Source organism: Anabrus simplex, chromosome 5 (assembly GCF_040414725.1).
Source record: "Anabrus simplex isolate iqAnaSimp1 chromosome 5, ASM4041472v1, whole genome shotgun sequence".
NCBI lineage: Eukaryota > Metazoa > Arthropoda > Insecta > Orthoptera > Tettigoniidae > Anabrus > Anabrus simplex.
Genome location: NC_090269.1, coordinates 112,549,834 through 112,567,874, shown reverse-complemented (window position 1 = coordinate 112,567,874; position 18,041 = coordinate 112,549,834). Strand labels below are relative to the sequence as shown.

Sequence of the window (18,041 nt, the reverse complement as noted above, 5' to 3'; positions counted from 1 at the left end):
TTTCCTCATTGATCCGGAAGTTGCTATTACATATCAGTCTGCAAAGCCCACTAAAATGAACGCACCAACTGACTCAATGAGCAATATTTTCACACCATCCATAACAGGGAATGGCATTACTAGCATCATTCATACTTTGCTCACTTCCGATAATACTGCCAACTGAATGGAAATGAAATCCGAATTGAATCAATAGTATATTGATCGATAGGAATTTTCTAAACCTTTATTATCTTAAGCCAACAACTGTGTCACACACATTACATAACATTTCTCGATGTGAATCTTGTTCCTAGCATGAATTCTATATTTTAACTTTGCTGTATAAACAACAACAGTACTAGTATGTAAAGTGTACGCCAGATGTCTCGTGGCGATTCATAGTTTGTGTGTCAAAGGTTGCCAATACGAATCTCGAAGATAAAAGAGGTCTACCGATTCAGCACTAGGGAGCCAAAGTATCACTAAACGTTTTGCAGATAATACATACATTAAGGCAAATACAGCTTCCAGGAATCATAAATGACCACGGTGACTGTATAACTTATGTCAGTATTTACAAAAAAGCAGAAGTATTCAGTCGGCAGTATGTAAAAACAGTTGGACAAAGATAACATCCAGGTTGAGGATGTGACTAATACTAGTGAAGTATTGAAATTTACCTTTGATAATAAAGATATTGACAAAGAGATACAAAAGCTGAAAGCTAGAAAAACAGCTGGAATTCATAAGATTTCTGAGGATATATTAAAGGCAACGGGTTGGGATATAAAACCATATCCAAAGTACTTATTTGATAACCATTTGCCTGAAGGAGCTATACCAAATGAACAGAGTGTTGCTAAAGCAACCCTACTGCATGAAGGAAAGGGTGATAAACATAAAGTGAATAACTACAGGCCACTCTGCTTGACGTGTTGCATGTTAAGGTCTGGGAAAGTTTTTTCCCCACCAATTATATTAGATACTGGTTTGATAGTTCGGGTTTAGGAAAGGTTACTTCACTGAGGCTCAACTTGTAGATTCCAGCAATATTCACAGATAGGTCAAATGGAATATATTGCTACTGACTTATCCAGGCTTTAATAGGAAAGTGAGAGCTGTTGGACTAGACAAAACAGTGATTGAATGGGTGGTTAAATTTCTAGAAAACAACACACTCAGAATTAGAGTAGGTAAAGCAATATCTGATCCTGTAGAGATTATGAGAGCAGCTATGCAAGTCAGTATTATTGGACCTTCATGTTTTCTTATGGTGTCTAAATGATATGAGTACGCAATGGAGTTCACAAATAAAACTTTTTGCAGATGATGTTATACTGCATAAGAAGACAATGGTGTATGATGGTAAATTCGGCAAAAAGTCGGGTTGTAAGTTTCACAACAAGGAAAAGTCCTCTCAGTTTTAATTACAGTGTTGATGGGGTGAAAGTACTTCATCGGGTTCACTGTAAGTACCTAGGTACCTAATGCAAAGAAAGATCTTCAATGAGGTAAACGATGGTTACAAGGACATTTAAGGGTTGTAGTAAGGATGTAAAAGATAGGACAATTTACTGTAAGTCACTGGTAAGACCCCAATTAGAGTATCGTTCCAGTGTACAGGACCGTTACAAGGATTTGTTCTGGGTGATTTCCAACAAAAGAGCAGTGTTGCAAAAATGTTGCCAACTTTGGGCTGAGAAGACTTTGGGAGTATGAAGACTAGCTGCTCCACTACCCAGTATGTTTTGAGCTGTTATTATAATGACATTATTAGCTGAATAAGCTTGAATGGAGTTTCTAAAAGTAGAAAAGATCATAATATAAAGATAAGAGCTGGAATTCAGGAGAACAAATTGGTGCACATACTCATTTACAGGAAGAGGAATTAGGGTTTGGAATAATTTACCAGGGGAGATGTTCGATAGATCTCAAACTTCTTTGAAATCATTTCAGAAAAAAATTGGTAAACAACTGACAGGGTATCTGTCGCCTAGGTGACAGCCCTAAATGCAGATCAATGGTGATTCATTCATTCATTTAATATAGCTACTGCACATCTTTTCAGGCTCCAATATATTAGATTACAAGGCTTTCAGCACAGTCTGTCATTATGACCAACTTTTTTGCAATTGTCCAACTACTTATCCATTTCTATCTAAGTGAATAAATTCCCTTTTGTCTTCTTTAAAGTGGCGAAGTTAGGGCACATGGCCCTCTCTTACACTCAACCACACAGTCGTAACTACACACATTCTACCATAAATTCTCACTGCGGTCCAATGTTCAATACATGGTAAATGCTTTCAATTGTCTGTGATAACATAACCCTAATTCTATAATCTCTCAGTATTGCTAACCTCTTTTCAATAATAATAATAATAATAATAATAATAATAATAATAATAATAATAATTATTATTATTATTATTATAATTTTAAAAAATTACTTTTACGGTTTTCAGAGACGTCGAGTTGCAGGAATTTAGTCCCGCGCGAGTTCTTTTACATGCCAGTAAATCAACCGACACGAGGCTGATGTATCTGAGCACATTCAAATACCACCAGACTGAGCCAGGATTGAACCTGCCAAGTTGGGGTCAGAAGGCCAGCGCTTCAACCGTCTGAGCCACTCACAAGGGACACATTTGACCTCGAATGCTCGGAACTGCACGAAACCATGCTTAGAATAACAAGCAACCAAACAAACAAAACAGTGCTGTGCTGTGCTTCATTTCCATTCAAAACTCTGCACTTGTCTGCTAGCGCCACTAGACGGTGCCATAGTGTAGCTGCACTAACCAGTGCTCCAGTTGCGTGTGGTATAGCTGCAGTACGTATTTGTCACTTGGAGTGTTCGCAAGCAAGTTACTGTGTAAACTGTGTAACAGTGCAGTGATATCATGAACAGAATTAATCCTACGCATGTAGTCCAAATATTAGGGACCAAGTTGCGACGTGCTGAATATGGAAATTACATCAGGGCCGAGGATATGGAGTTCAATCAATCAATCAATCAATCAATCAATCAATCAATCAATCAATCACTACTGATCTGCATTTAGGGCAGTCGCCCAGGTGGCAGATTCCCTATCTGTTGTTTTCCTAGCCTTTTCTTAAATGATTGCAAAGAAATTGGAAAATTATTGAACATTTCCCTTGGTAAGTTATTCCAATCCCTAACTCCCCTTCCTATATACGAATATTTGCCCCAATTTGTCCTCTTTAATTCCAACTTCATTTTCATATGGTGATCTTTCCTACTTTTAAAGACACCACTTATACTTATTCGTCTACTGATGTCCTCCCACGCCATCTCTCCACTGACAGCTCGGAACATACCACTTAATAATAAAGTGAGAAATTTATTTTCTCACTTTATTATTGAGATTCTTTCAATACGGAAAAAATGATCTTCATTACTTTGTAGCATACCACTTAATCGAGAAGCTCGTCTCCTTTCACCAAAGTCTTCCCAGCCCAAACATTGCAACATTTTTGTAACGCTACTCTTTTGTTGGAAATCACCCAGAACAAATCGAGCTGCTTTTCTTTGGATTTTTTCCAGTTCTTTAATCAAGTAATCCTGCTGAGGGTCCCATACACTGAAACCATACTCTAGCTGGGGTCTTACCAGAGACTTATATGCCCTCTCCTTTACATCCTTACTACAACCCCTTACATTAAACCCAGCAAAAACGCAAGCCATCATCCTTGGATACCCGAAACTACTCGCGAAGATCAATCAACCAGAGAGTCCATCTATAAGGTTATGTAATACTAACATACCATTCACGTCACCGGTAAAAGTCCTAGGCGTTACTTTCGATGATGACATGTCATGGAAAATGCATATTACGAACACTCAGAAAACATTCTCTGCATTTCACATGCTGCGCGGGTACAAATACTTATTTCCAGAAAAACTACAAAAAATGTTGGTAGAAGCTCTGGTTTTCCCTCATTTCGACTATTGTGACGTGATTTATAGATGTGCTGGGTGCAAGTTATTGAGCAGATTACAACGTGATCAAAATGCATGTGTGAGATACGTCTGTAACATACGGTACTATGACCATGTAACTCCTTCATATAACCACCTATCTTGGCCCCGACTAGAAATCCGTCGCACTGTTCATACCCTATGCCTTCTTCATAAAATCCTTCATCCTTCACAGCCATTTTACCTTACTTCATATTTCAAATACCTATCTTCTTATCACAATCTTAACACCAGATCTACTAATAACTCCATCCTTGCTTTACCTAACCATAGATCTGCCATTTACGATAAATCATTCACGGTAATTGCCTGCCGGGAGTGAAACCTCTTTCCCGAAAGTATCAGAGGGTTGAGCGCTATTCGCACTTTCAAGGAAGTTCTGTGGGGACATTTTATGCATCAGTAAGGTTCATCTTTAAACTTGATGCTACCGAGCTCGATAGCTGCAGTCGCTTAAATGCGACCAGTATCCAGTAGTCGGGAGATAGTGGGTTCGAGCCCCACTGTCGGCAGCCCTGAAGATGGTTTTCCGTTGTTTCCCATTTTCACACCAGGTAAATGCCGGGGCTGTACCTTAATTAAGGCCACGGCCGCTTCCTTCCACTTCCTAGGCCTTTCCTCTCCCATCGTCGCCATAAGACATATCTGTGTCGGTGCGACGTAAAACAAAATAGCAAAAAAAAAACTTGATGCTGCTACTTACTACCATTCTATTGTCATGGATGTTCTGGTAGAAGATTAGTCTAAAATTCTTACCCGATCTGTTTTTCAATTTTTATTAAATTTTATGTACTACCTCTTTTTAGACGTAGGATATTAGTTTTAAGAATTTATCCTTTTATTATACCTAATTTATTTCATCTTCATTTAACCTTATCACTTATCATTCTCACATTACTATTAATTTAATTAGTATTAAATCTATTACTGTAAAGTGATACAATGTAATATATGTATATTGATGGTTATGAATTTCATGTTTTTGGTCCGTATTGAACTGAGAATAATATATAAGTAATAATAATAACAACGTAAACGTTTCCACCTTTTCAATACTACAATACAATGCCAGTCACAATCTCAATGAAATCTCAGAGAAACCCAACATACTCTTCGATCTATTTATCACTTTCCTCAGAAACAATAATGCAGCCAACCTAAACTCAATCCTAAATTTAATCAAAGGTACTTTTCCAAGACAGTTACACTTTCTCCCGCACCCTTCAGCCCCACCTTAAGCCCTCTTCCTAAGCCATATTTCATTTCAATACAAGAACTTACTGATTTCCATGATTATAATTTTTACAACACCCCATTTATACTTTATTCTTTGTTAAAAACCTCTTAGTATGTATATTCCTTGTATTATTAACTATTTCATAACATCTCATTTCACTTGTTATTCTTTAAAATAACATTTTCTTAGGATTTCGCCACAAATGATCTTTGCTCCAATACGGCTGATGATGACCCCTAGATGGGTCGAAACTAGTACCGTGTAATTTGTAATTTTGTGAATATATTGTAGTATTGAAAAGGTGGAAACGTTTACGTTGTTATTATTATTACTTATATATATATATTTCAGTGCCTGGTTAGATGGAAGAGAATACCTGCCAGGTAAAATAAAACATTACTAACTAACTACTCTCATAACCATGTGCAGAGATCTGTACCCTTTATTAACAATCATATTTATGCGATTACCCCAATGAAGGTCTTTTCTTATATTAACACCTACGTACTTACAATGATCCCCAAAAAGAACTTTCACCCCATCAATGCAGTAATTAAAACTGAGAGAACTTTTCCTATTTGTAAAACTCACTTTTAACCCCGTTTATCATCATACCATTGCCCACTTGAAAAACGATTGAGGTCACAATGCAGCCGCTCAAAATCTTGTAACTTATTTATTACTCTGTACAGAACAACATCATCTGCAAACAGCCTTATCTCTGATTCTACTTCTTTAAACATATCATTGATATATATAAGAAAACATAAAGGTCCAATAATACTGCCTTGAGGAATTCCCCTCTTAATTATTACAGGGTCAGATAAAGCTTCGCCTACTCTAATCCTCTGAGTTCTATTTTCTAGAAATATAGCCACCCATTCAGTGACTCTTTTTTCTAGTCCAATAGCACTCATTTTTGCCAGTAGTCTTCCATGATCTACCCTATCAAATGCCTTAAATAGGTCAATCGCAATACAGTCCATTTGGCCTCCAGAATCCAGGATATCTGCTATATCTTGCTGAAATTCTACAAGCTGAGCTTCAGTGGAATAACCTTTCCTAAACCCCCTTCTGTCAAACCAGTTATTAATTTTGCAAACATGTCTAATATAATCGGAAAGAATGCTTTCCCAAAGCTTATGTGCAATGCATGTCGAACTGACTGGCCTGTAATTTTCAGCTTTATGTCTATCACCCTTTCCTTTATACACAAGGGTTACTATAGCAACTCTCCATTCATTTGGTATAGCTCCTTCAACCAAACAATAATCAAATAAGTATTTCAGATATGGTACTATATCCCAATCCATTGCCTTTAGTATATCCCCAGAAATCTTATCAATTCTAGCTGCTTTTCTAGTCTTCAACTTTTGTATCTTACTGTAAATATTATTGTTATCATAGGTAAATTTTAATACTTCTTTGACCTTGGTCTCCTCCTCTATCTCGACATTAGCCTTGTAACCAACAATCTTTACATACTGCTGACTAAATACTTCTGCCTTTTGAAGATCTTCGCATACACACTCCCCTTGTTCATTAATGATTCCTGGAATGTCCTTCTTTGAACCTGTTTCAGCCTTAAAGTACCTATACATACCCTTCCATTTTTCACTAATTTGTATGACCAACAATTATGCCTGCCACCATGTTATCCTTAGCTGACTTCCTTGCTAGATTCAATTTCCGAGTAAGTTCCTTCAATTTCTCCTTACTTCCATAACCATTTCTAACTCTATTATGTTCTAACCTGCACCTCCTTCTTAGTCTCTTTACTTCTCTCTTATAACATAGTGGATCTTTACCATTCCTTACCACTTTTAAAGGTACAAACCTATTGTCACATTCCTCAACAATTGTTTTAAACCCATCCCAGAGTCTGTTTACATTTTTATTTACCATTTTCCAGTGATCATAATTACTTTTTTAAAACTCCCTCATGCCTGTTTTATCAGCCGTATGGTACTGCCTAATAGTCCTAATTTTAATACCTTCCTTTCTTTCACATTTATTTTTAACTACGACAAAAACAGCTTCGTGATCACTAATACCAACTATTACTTCAGTTCCTCTATAGAGCTCATCTGGTTTTATCAGCACCACATCCAAAATATTCTTCCCTCTAGTTGGTTCCATCACTTTCTGAACCAGCTGCCCTTCCCATATTAACCTATTTGCCATTTGTTGTTCAAGCTTCCTGTCGTTCGCATTACCTTCCCAATTGACATTTGGTAAATTGAGATCACCTGCTACTATCACATTCCTTTTGCGGATATATTATATAACATAATAATTCAGAAATATAATGGCGATGACACAGAAATACACGACGACGTTACACTGGATAGATATACAAATTTTGAAGGACAGGAGGAACCTGAACCTGAAGGTGGCTCTTCAAGCAGTACACGACATTAATCTCCAGAGCAACAGGAACAGTCAAGTCAAAATGAGTACGAACTCTCTCAACCCAAAAAGACGAGGTCTAGTGTATTAAAAGATATTGATGACAGCGTACTAGAGAACATTTATGAGGACTGTTACAATCGTGGCTTCAATTCCTATAGCAAACTAATGAAGCACTATAAGTGCATCAAAAGTAAATCAAATTGCACATTAATTCTAAATTATGTGTCTAGGAAATGGGGAGCAGGTGCTCGTTTCAAAGGAAACAGACTGTTGCAATTACAAACTATAAAAGAGTATGTAATATCGCAATTTGATGGTGCAAGGAGGTATGGATCTGCAGTTCACTTTTGGCATCTGCAGATGTGGGCACTAGAAGGGGCTAAAATGGTTGGCTTGGTCAATTTCAAAGCTTCCATTTCCTTTATCGACCATCTCACGGCTGAATATGGCATTTCATCCAGGCATATTACTACATTTGTCACACGTAAGGACATAGAAGACGATAATATTATACGTCAGAAGGCACAACAGTTTGTGGAAGAAGTGAACATGTTTATAACAGAGGAGGATGTGGAGAAAGGTAATGTTTGGAACAGTGACCAGAGTCATTTCCAGTATGAAATGTCTTCAGCATCAACACTATCCTACAGAGGAGAGAAAACTACAGGTAGTGTGTTGCAGTCTGTACATAGCTCTACCCACAGCTACACGATTGATGTGGCTTTATCAATGGCAGGCAGACTAGCGAACAAGTTGTACATCTGTTTTCAAGAGACACAAGGCACTTTCGGTCCAAATATTTTAAAGAAACTTGCAACAACCTGTCCACGAAACATTCATGTGGAGGCAAGCGAAAGTGGAAAAATGACTAAAGAACACATGAAACATTTTCTAACTTCAGTCCTTGGCGAACATGTAACAAATGAAAGAGCCTATTGTTGTGTGATTCCTGGGCAGGTCATACAGATCGTGCCCTTCTAGATGCAAGTTTTCCAAACAAAGATGTTACGCTGAAGATATTGCCACTGAAAACAACAAAATATTGCCAACCCCTTGATGTTTACTTCTGTCGGCTGACATCAATACACTAAACTCTATATCAGAAGGATTACTGATTTTGTAAGACTACAAGGTGCCAAACCACAAGTGAAGGTACATGATCGTTATTTCATCGTGAAACTTCACTCTGTGATTTACAATCAATTTGCTGCACCTATGTATAAATTTATGTTGCAATATGCTTGGCGAAAGCCAGGTTATGACATTTGTTATACCAACATCATCATTTGAAAATGTAATTAGTGTGGCTTTTGATATTGGACTGCGTGAATGCGAAAGTGATTTGGAATGAGATAACGTGGCTTTAGTGAGGTGTGCACATTGTTCTCTCCCACTTTGTTTTAACCACTTCATCGAAATCCCGCATCTGCACTTTGAGGACTAATATAAGCATGTTCAGGTTTGTGGTACTGCTGTATATGTGTGTTTTGCGCTATTATAAGTACTTTTAGCAGAGAGATTTGGCGCTGCTGATTGAAAATGTAATGATACACTGACACCATTAAATTACATATAATTTCCTTCCTATGGTATTGATATCTTGTTACTTTGTTTCTCTCTATTAAAATGTTACTTGAGGTAGAATGCAATGTTTTGCATGGAAATGACGCACACCACTGTTTTCTTTACGATTGCTTGTTATTCTAAGCGTGGTTTCGTGCGGTTCCGAGCGTTTGAGGTCAAAGGTGTCCCTTGTAGTCCGCTAACCTTTCTTTCCCTTGGTATTCTGTCAAACGTCACCTACAGATATGCAAAATGTAAATATCTATTTCTCTCGTAGAACTTTCCAATTACTTGGCGCATACTGGAAACCTGGTAGGCCTAATGACAGCCCCTCTGTTGTCTGAAACCACATTGGTCTTCATCTAACTTAATCTCCACCACTGATCACCACCTCCTTTCCACACGTTCTACTAACGCCTTGCCAGGTACACTGATAAATGAAATACTTTGATAGTTGTTCCTATCCTTGGTGCTCCCTTGCTTACAGACAGGTGCAATTACTGCTTTCATCTAATCATAAGGTACCTTACTCACATTCCATACTATTCCTATACTACGAAGTTATCTCATCCCTGCCTTCCCCATTGTATTTCACTATTTTGGGTCTAATTTAATATATTCCCACTGCTTTATGACACAATAACTTAATTTACCATCCCTTCTATAAGCATAATTTCACTGACATCAATTTCCTCCTTCGAGAGACAAATTTCCTTTTACATCAAAAAGATTTTCAAAATATTCCTCCATTTGTCTAGTGTTTCCTTGACTGCTTGACCAAACCTTTTTAGGTTATCAAAATCCTGGTACGATTTTTTCTTGGAGTCTATAATGCTGTGTTCTGCTCTATTTTGTTCATATAGATACAATTCCCTACCTGCATCAGTTCTTGTTCAGAGCCATTTCTGACACACCTTTTAATGTTTACAAGTTTCGTTCTTCATTATTTCACCAAGACTTTCATTTTCCCATCTTTACACAGAGCTGGTCCTAGATAAATTATTCCCTTGCTGTGTCTACTACGGCATCCCTGCTGTATGCCATCCATTCTTTTTCTATATCCTGAACCTGCAATAATCCATCCTTTGTGAAACTTTTCACTAACTTAATCATATCCATGTACTCCTGTTGAAGTTCCTCATCCTAGAGATTCTCTACCTTTATTCCTCTGCAGACAGAGGTTTACATTCTCTATCCTACGTCTAATGATAGTTTACAAAAGATCAGGTAGAAGTCTGTATCATCAAAAAATCCCTGGAATACCTGTATGTTTCTAATAGATTTTCTAAATTTACTTTTGATTCTGTTATGGACATGGTTCCAGTATCTTCCCATGTGTAATGGTGAACAGCCTTATGCTTGAAGAATAAATTTGTAACTGCTAATCCCATACTAGCACTAAAGACTACCACCCTATATGTGCAAGCTGAAAGCAGTTAATTTGTAATAAGGAGAATAAACCAAACAACGAGATTGGGAATAAGGTACTGCTCAGACTAAAGGAATCAACCAAATTGGCAATTGATTCATAGACCTAACCAGATTGGGAGAGATATCGCAAACAAATTATGATGTAGAAGAGTATTTTAATAAGATGTGTGTATCACAAATAACACCCAGCTGTATTATTGCACTGGATGATGGCTGGAGCATCAGCAGATTCAGTGATGGAGTAATTCAAATCAAAATGCCCATGAACCACTATCAGAAAAGAAACTGGCTGTGTCATCATGACTTACAGGGAAATGTTTTTGCTGCCAGTTGCCTCTTTCTAGAGTAAAATAGTAGAATATGTGCAGAACTGCAACACACACTATTATGCCTTGTACAATGACACAGGAGTTGCATTGTGTCTAGCATCTACAAAGTGACAATATTTCATTCTTTCTTACTACCCTAAAATTGCTAAGAACTGAGCCATTTTTTTTACAGTTCTATACCCAGATTCAACTGTTCAGATCATGCATCAAATCCAAGCTGAAATTATGACTGTCTGCACTATATAATTATTCATTCCCTTACAGAGAGCAAATGTGTGATGAAAATACACCTATAGGCCTAGGCCTATACAGTTTTTTCTAATACTCATTGCGTTTTACACAAAGAAACAGCTGAATCAAATCACTATCGTCCATGTACAATCTAGCACACTTATAACTCAAGTAAATGACAGCTACTAGTATTAATATCACTTCTTTAATCATCAGTTTACTCTCTGTATTTAAGAATGGTTCACAAAACTCATATTATACATAAGAACAACGAACCACACACTGAAAGACTGTTATTCATAAAGACTATTTCACTCGTAAATTATATGGGGGGAAAAATACAAGCTTTCGTTCACCTAAGGAACAAATTAACCTCCAACTAAGAAGACACTCACATATAAGACAGGTAAATGCCAAGCATGCCAATAGCACTTGTAGAAACCATCCAAACATGTCCGTGAGAGCATCTTTGCCGCACTTTTGTGGATCATTGTGCAGATCAATTATTGTTTTATTCATTTGGATTCAGTTACTATCACGGGTGACAAAATTCGCATCCTCAAAACTTTCTAAATCGTTCGTAAGTGCATCCTGCACAGTAAACGTGAGATCATTTAACACCTTTCATTTATGCTAATCTCACTAATTCAATTAACATGATAGTTCTTACGGTCCTTATAATGACTATTCCATTCAAGATCCGTAATATCCCAACTAACAACTACAAAATTAACACGGTGGACTAATGTATACTTTTAAGTCACGAGTTCCACTCGTGCATGATCTTGATTTTTGACGTTTCAGAGAGACTAACTCCTTAAACGAAACAAAAACTACTTTAGAGGGAAATTTTCTACAGAAAGAAGAAATATAAATAATATTTAAATTAAACACACCAATTGTTACTTCGAGAAAACACTTCGTTGAGAGATATTCTTATAAATAACAATTAACATTAGTTATTCGATTGTGGCACTGATCAAGTTAGTGCCAAGACTAATGGTCGTTCGGCTGTTTTTATAACATGTATTACAGTATTATCAAAGAGCTCAATTCGATTAAGCTTATCTAGCTTCGTGCCCAAAGGGTAGCAGTGACTTGTAATATCATTATTGTAAAACCAACCAGTACACTAATAAGGCATACCAAGGCCAGAGGAAAATGTCCAGGTGCATGGAAAGCCGCAGGTTTTCTGTTCTCAGAGTCACGGTTCATTTCGTGCGGACTCAGCCTACACCAAAAATGAGCACTGGGTGATACAGTAACTCCGTGCAGCTGATTGCAATGCCTCTCAAGTAGTATCTTTTTTTTTTCTAGTTGCTTTACGTCGCACCGACACAGATAGGTCTTATGGCGACGATGGGACAGGGAAGGCTAGGAGTGGGAAGGAAGCGGCCGTGGCCTTAATTAAGGTACAGCCCCAGCATTTGCTTGGTGTGAAAATGGGAAACCACGGAAAACCATTTCAGGGCTGCCGACAGTGGGGTTCGAACCTACTATCTCCCGAATACTGGATACTGGCCGCACTTAAGCGACTGCAGCTATCGAGCTCGGTCAAGTAGTATCGCTTTTAATTATAATGTTATTCGTTTTACGCCGCACTAACTACTTTTTACGGTTTTCGGAGACGCCGAGGTGCCGGAATTTAATCCCGCATGATTTCTTTTACATGCCAGTAAATCTACCGACACGAGGCTGACATATTTGAGCGCCTTCAAATACCACCGGACTGAGCCTGGCTGATCGCTTTTACCCCGCCAGTGTAGTGAAATGAGAACCATAGCGTAACGAGGTCCCAGGTTCGATTCCCGGTACTGCCAAAAAATTTATGACAGGGGATTGGTTAAAATCGTATGTGCAGCTTACCTCCATTGGGGCGTGGTGCCTGAAAAGAGCTGCACCAAACCAGGATGAGAACACGATAATGCCTACGGTATCCCCTGTCTGTCGTAAGAGACGACTAAAATGGGCCACAGGGGCTCTTAACTTGAGAGTTTGGGTTAGCGATCACGGGTCCCTTAGCCCTGGCTTCTACTTACTTGTGCCAGGCTCCTCACTTTCATCTATATTTGGTCAACTCTTCTCCAACACCAAGGCAAAGCCTAGGGGGTCTTTCATTTTCACGACCTTCGTGGCCGTTGTCTTTCTGTGGCAGATACCTTCATTTTTTTGAAATGTTGGAATCTTTCCATTTTTCCCTGCGATTAATGTTATACAGGGTTATTCACCTAACATGTTACACAGAAGTAACTTCTAAACCATTAAAGATATCAGCATTCTGTTTTCATATTCGTAAATGGTACGCAGGGTCTTGTAATTTTTTTTTTTTTTTTTTTGCTTGAGGCTTTACGTCGCACCGACACAGATAGGTCTTATGGCGACGATGGGATAGGAAAGGCCTAGGAGTTGGAAGGAAGCGGCCGTGGCCTTAATTAAGGTACAGCCCCAGCATTTGCCTGGTGTGAAAATGGGAAACCACGGAAAACCATCTTCAGGGCTGCCGATAGTGGGATTCGAACCTACTATCTCCCGGATGCAAGCTCACAGCCGCGCGCCTCTACGCGCACGGCCAACTCGCCCGGTAGGTCTTGTAAAATAACGTGCTACTTAGTCTCATGAGGTGATGAATAACCGAGATACTGATACTAACTCCATATTTGTAAATGGAACGGCACAAATTCATACAGCTGATTTAAAAGTTCATCTGCGTACAAGTTCAAATGTGTAAGTATTTTCAAAATCGGACAATTACTTTTTGAGATATAAGTAAGAACAGCATGCGCTGTTTTGCATGCCGCATCAGACGGCTTGAAGTCAGGCAAGGATATATTGAAGCACAAGCAGTTTCCTGGGAGTCAGTTCAGCCACAGAATGCATACCAGGCATGTAAGCACCTTGCACACATGTGATGGGTTTGCAAAGTGTGTATGACAGGCGAACACATGACAGGACAGAAAGGGCTGGTGTGTTTAAAAGGAATAAAATAACTACTTTGCCTTGAAAGGAACATAACGAAAGCTATAATTGTCACTGGTTTTACGAGGTGCATTCAAGTTCTAAGGCCTCCGATTTTTTTTTCTAACTAACAACTCACCCGAAAACGATGAAACTGGCGTTTCTTCTCGACGTAATCACCCTGCAGTCGTACACATTTTTCACAACGTCGACGCCATGATTCCATGGCAGCGGCGAAGGCTTATTTAGGAGTATGTTTTGACCACTGGAAAATCGCTGAGACAATAGCAGCACGGCTGGTGAATGTGCGGCCACGGAGAGTGTCTTTCATTGTTGGAAAAAGCCAAAAGTCACTAGGAGCCAGGTCAGGTGAGTAGGGAGCATGAGGGATCACTTCAAAGTTGTTTTCACGAAGAAACGTTTACGTAACGTTAGCTCGATGTGCGGGTGCGTTGTCTTGGTGAAACAGCACACGCGCAGCCTTTCCCGGACGTTTTTGTTGCAGTGCAGGAAGGAACTTGTTCTTCAAAATATTTTCGTACGATGCACCTGTTACCGTAGTGCCCTTTGGAACGGAATGGGTAAGGAATACGCCCTCGCTGTCCCAGAACATGGACACCATCATTTTTTCAGCACTGGCGGTTACCCGAAATGTTTTTGGTGGCGGTGAATCTGTGTGCTTCCATTGTGCTGACTGGCGCTTTGTTTCTGGATTGAAAAATGGCATCCACGTCTCATCCATTGTCACAATCGACGAAAAGAAATTCCCATTCATGCTGTCGTTGCGCGTCAACATTGCTTGGCAACATGCCACACGGGCAGCCTTGTGGTCGTCCGTCAGCATTCGTGGCACCCACCTGGATGACACTTTTCGCATTTTCAAATCGTCGTGCAGGATTGTATGAACAGAACCCACGGAAATGCCAACACTGGAGGCGATCTGTTCAACAGTCATTCGGCGATCCCCCAAAACAATTCTCTCCACTTTCTCGATCATGTCATCAGACCGGCTTGTGCGAGCCCGAGGTTGTTTCGGCTTGTTGTCACACGATGTTCTGCCTTCATTAAACTGCCGCACCCACGAACGCACCTTCGACACATCCATAACTCCATCACCACATGTCTCCTTCAACTGTCGATGAATTTCAATTGGTGTCACACCACGCAAATTTAAAAAAAACGAATGATTGCGCGCTGTTCAAGTAAGGAAAACGTCGCCATTTTAAGTATCTAAAACAGTTCTCATTCTCGCGGCTGGCGCTAAAAATCCGTCTGTCGTATAGTGCTGCCATCTCCGTGACGTTTTGACAACGAACGCGGGCTCCTTTTAAAACAATGCACATGTTTCTATTTCTTTCCAGTCTGGAGAAAATAATCGGAGGCCTTAGAACTTGAATGCACATCGTAGTGTACAGTTCATACTACTCTATGAGTTGAGAAATAAACATAACACAAAACACCGGAAGAGCTCCTTCTAGAAAAGCAAATGTTCAGAGCTGATCGTGGTGAGATGGCAACAACACTATTATTTATGTTTTTACAAGCATTAATCTCCGCAGAGCTCCAGCGCGACTGTAGTAGCGTGCATTCGGGAGAGCGTAGATTCGAGTCCTGCCTCGCCCAACCTGAAAGTGATTTTCATGGTGTCCCATGTTCAACACCAGGCAAATAACGGATATGTACATTTGTGATAGGCCACGGCCGACTTCCTTTCCAAATCCTTCCCATTCCCATCCGTGAGAAAAAACGCTAAACTGAGTGCAACCTATTACATGTCAAAACAAAACAATACAACTTTAATCTCCCTTCCCCGTTGTGTGTTCGCCAGTCATACAATAACGTTGAACACCCAGGGTATGTTATGGTACATCACATTATGTTTACAGTACATGCCTGGTATCCGTTCTGTGGCTGGAATCAAGGCCAGGAAGCAGCTTGCGCCTCAATGTGTCCCTGCCCGACTCCACGCGGCATGCAAAACCGCGCATGCTGTTCTTATTTATATCTTAAAAATTAATTGTCAGATTTTGAAAATACTTACATATTTGAACTTGTAAGCAGTTGAACTGTTAGGCCAGCAGTAGTATAATTCAGGGATTCTGCGGCCACCGCCACCGCAGGCTCCCAGAGGCCACCTCCACCACCACCACAGCCAGAGGCCTCCCAGATGCCTCCTCCACCACCACCACAGCCAGAGGCCTCCCAGAGGTCTCCTCCACCACCCGCGGGAAATTTGAATTTGTAAACAAAGCCACGTGCTTTTTGACAGCTGTCATCGACAACAACGCATCGCTAACCTCAGTACTGCCATCTTGACGGGCCTAAACCTCAGTAGTACCAACTTAACCTAACTAGCGCGAGGTAAACAAAGCCACGTGCTTTTTGACAGCTGTCATCGACAACAACGCATCGCTATCCTCAGTACTGCCATCTTGACGGGCCTAAACCTCAGTAGTACCAACTTAACCTAACTAGCGCGAGGTAAACAAAGCCACGTGTTTTTTGACAGCCACGTGCTTTTTGACAGACAACAACGCATCGCTAACCTCAGTACTGCCATCTTGACGGGCCTAAACCTCAGTAGTACCAACTTAACCTAACTAGCGCGTGGTAAACAAAGCCACGTGCTTTTTGACAGCCACGTGCTTTTTTGACAGCTGTCATCCGCCATCTTTAAACCACAGAGCACTGTGCTGCCCTCTTTATCGTAGTAGATGTAAAATTCGTCACCTCTCATCGGCAGTGCTGCCATCTTGGCGGGTCTAAACCTTAGTGCTACCAACTTAACCTCACTAGCGCGAGACAAATCCACGTGAAGCTGACATCTGCCATCTTTAATCTATAGAGCACAGTGCTGCCCTCTTTAGCTACTTACCTTTGAAATGTGGTGGCGGATAATTTGAAAAATTCTACATGCTCTTGTTTGGAAACAAACTCACGCGCTTTTTTGACAGCCGTCATCCGCCATCTTTAATCAACAGAGCGCAGTGCTGCCCTCTTTAGTTTGAAAAGTGGTGGCGGCAAATTCCACGTGCTCTTGTTTGGAAACAAAGCCATGTGCTTTTTGACAGCTGTCATCCACCATCTTTAATCAACAGAGCACCGTGCTGCTATCATGCGGGCAATTTCGTCACTGTCATCCGCCATCTTTAATCCACAGAACACCGTGCTGCCCTCTTTAGCTAGATACCTGTGAAGGTAGACAATTCCACGTGACAGCAGCCATCTTTGAGCACAGTGCTGCCCTCTTTGTGGTGGCGGAAAATTCTACGTACTCTACAAACTCACGTGCTTTTTTCTGACAGCTATCATCCGCCATCTTGCATCACAAACCTCAGTGCTGCACTCTTTAGCTAGATACCTTTGAAATGTGGCGGCGGCAAATTCTACATTCTCTTGTTTGGAAACAAACCTATGCGCTGTCATCCACTATCTTTAAACTACAGAACACCGTGCTGCCCTCTTGCGTCAGCTGTCATCCGCCATATTTAAACTACAGAGCACCGTGCTGCACTCTTGCGTCAGCTGTCATCCGCCATCATTAAACTACAGAGCACCGTACCGCACTCTTGCGGGCAATTCCGTCAGCTGTCATCCGCCATCTTTAATCAAAAGAGCGCAGTGCCGCACTCTATGTGGTGGTGACAAATTCTACATTCGCCATCTTTAATCTACAGAGCGCCGCGCTGCACTCTGTGGTGGCGGACAATTTGAAAAGCTGCTAAGAGAGCATCGTGCTGGTATATTTATTCTTTGACATGTGGTGGCGGATAATTTGAAAAATGCTTTTTGACAGTAGCCATCTTCAATCAACAGAGCACCGTGCTGTGCACTCTTTGTAGTAGCGGTAGGCAATTTAAAAGAACATGTCAAAGAATACCTTTGTTCTAAGAAGATA

General features: G+C 40.1%; 2 protein-coding genes across 3 annotated transcripts in view; both read right to left on the bottom strand.

Moving 5' to 3' along the window:
• Nucleotides 1-11,973, bottom strand: part of LOC136873824 (store-operated calcium entry regulator STIMATE) — a 102,924-nt gene extending 90,951 nt beyond the window's left edge. For both annotated transcript variants that reach the window (XM_067147083.2, XM_067147084.2), the window contains exon 1: nucleotides 11,584-11,973. In XM_067147083.2, coding sequence (XP_067003184.1) covers nucleotides 11,584-11,707 — 124 coding nt within the window. In that variant the 5' untranslated portion in view covers nucleotides 11,708-11,973. The remainder of the gene's footprint in view (nucleotides 1-11,583) is intronic.
• Nucleotides 11,714-15,248, bottom strand: LOC137500987 (protein GVQW3-like). The gene is made up of 2 exons (XM_068227779.1): nucleotides 14,700-15,248; nucleotides 11,714-11,779 (listed from the first exon to the last, which is right to left on the bottom strand). The coding sequence occupies exons 1-2, from the start codon at nucleotides 15,246-15,248 to the stop codon at nucleotides 11,714-11,716; spliced, it is 615 nt and encodes a 204-aa protein (XP_068083880.1).
• Between the last annotated feature and the right edge of the window lie 2,793 nt (nucleotides 15,249-18,041).

What these genes read in the sequence shown, in the direction of transcription:
- LOC137500987 (XM_068227779.1), bottom strand. Translation starts at nt 15,248, where the DNA reads ATGGATGTGTCGAAGGTGCGTTCGTGGGTGCGGCAGTTTAATGAAGGC. An exon ending in CCGTTCCAAAGGGCACTACG is followed by an intron (nt 11,780 to 14,699) that starts GTAACAGGTGCA and finishes TTTACTGTGCAG; the next exon opens with GATGCACTTACGAACGATTT.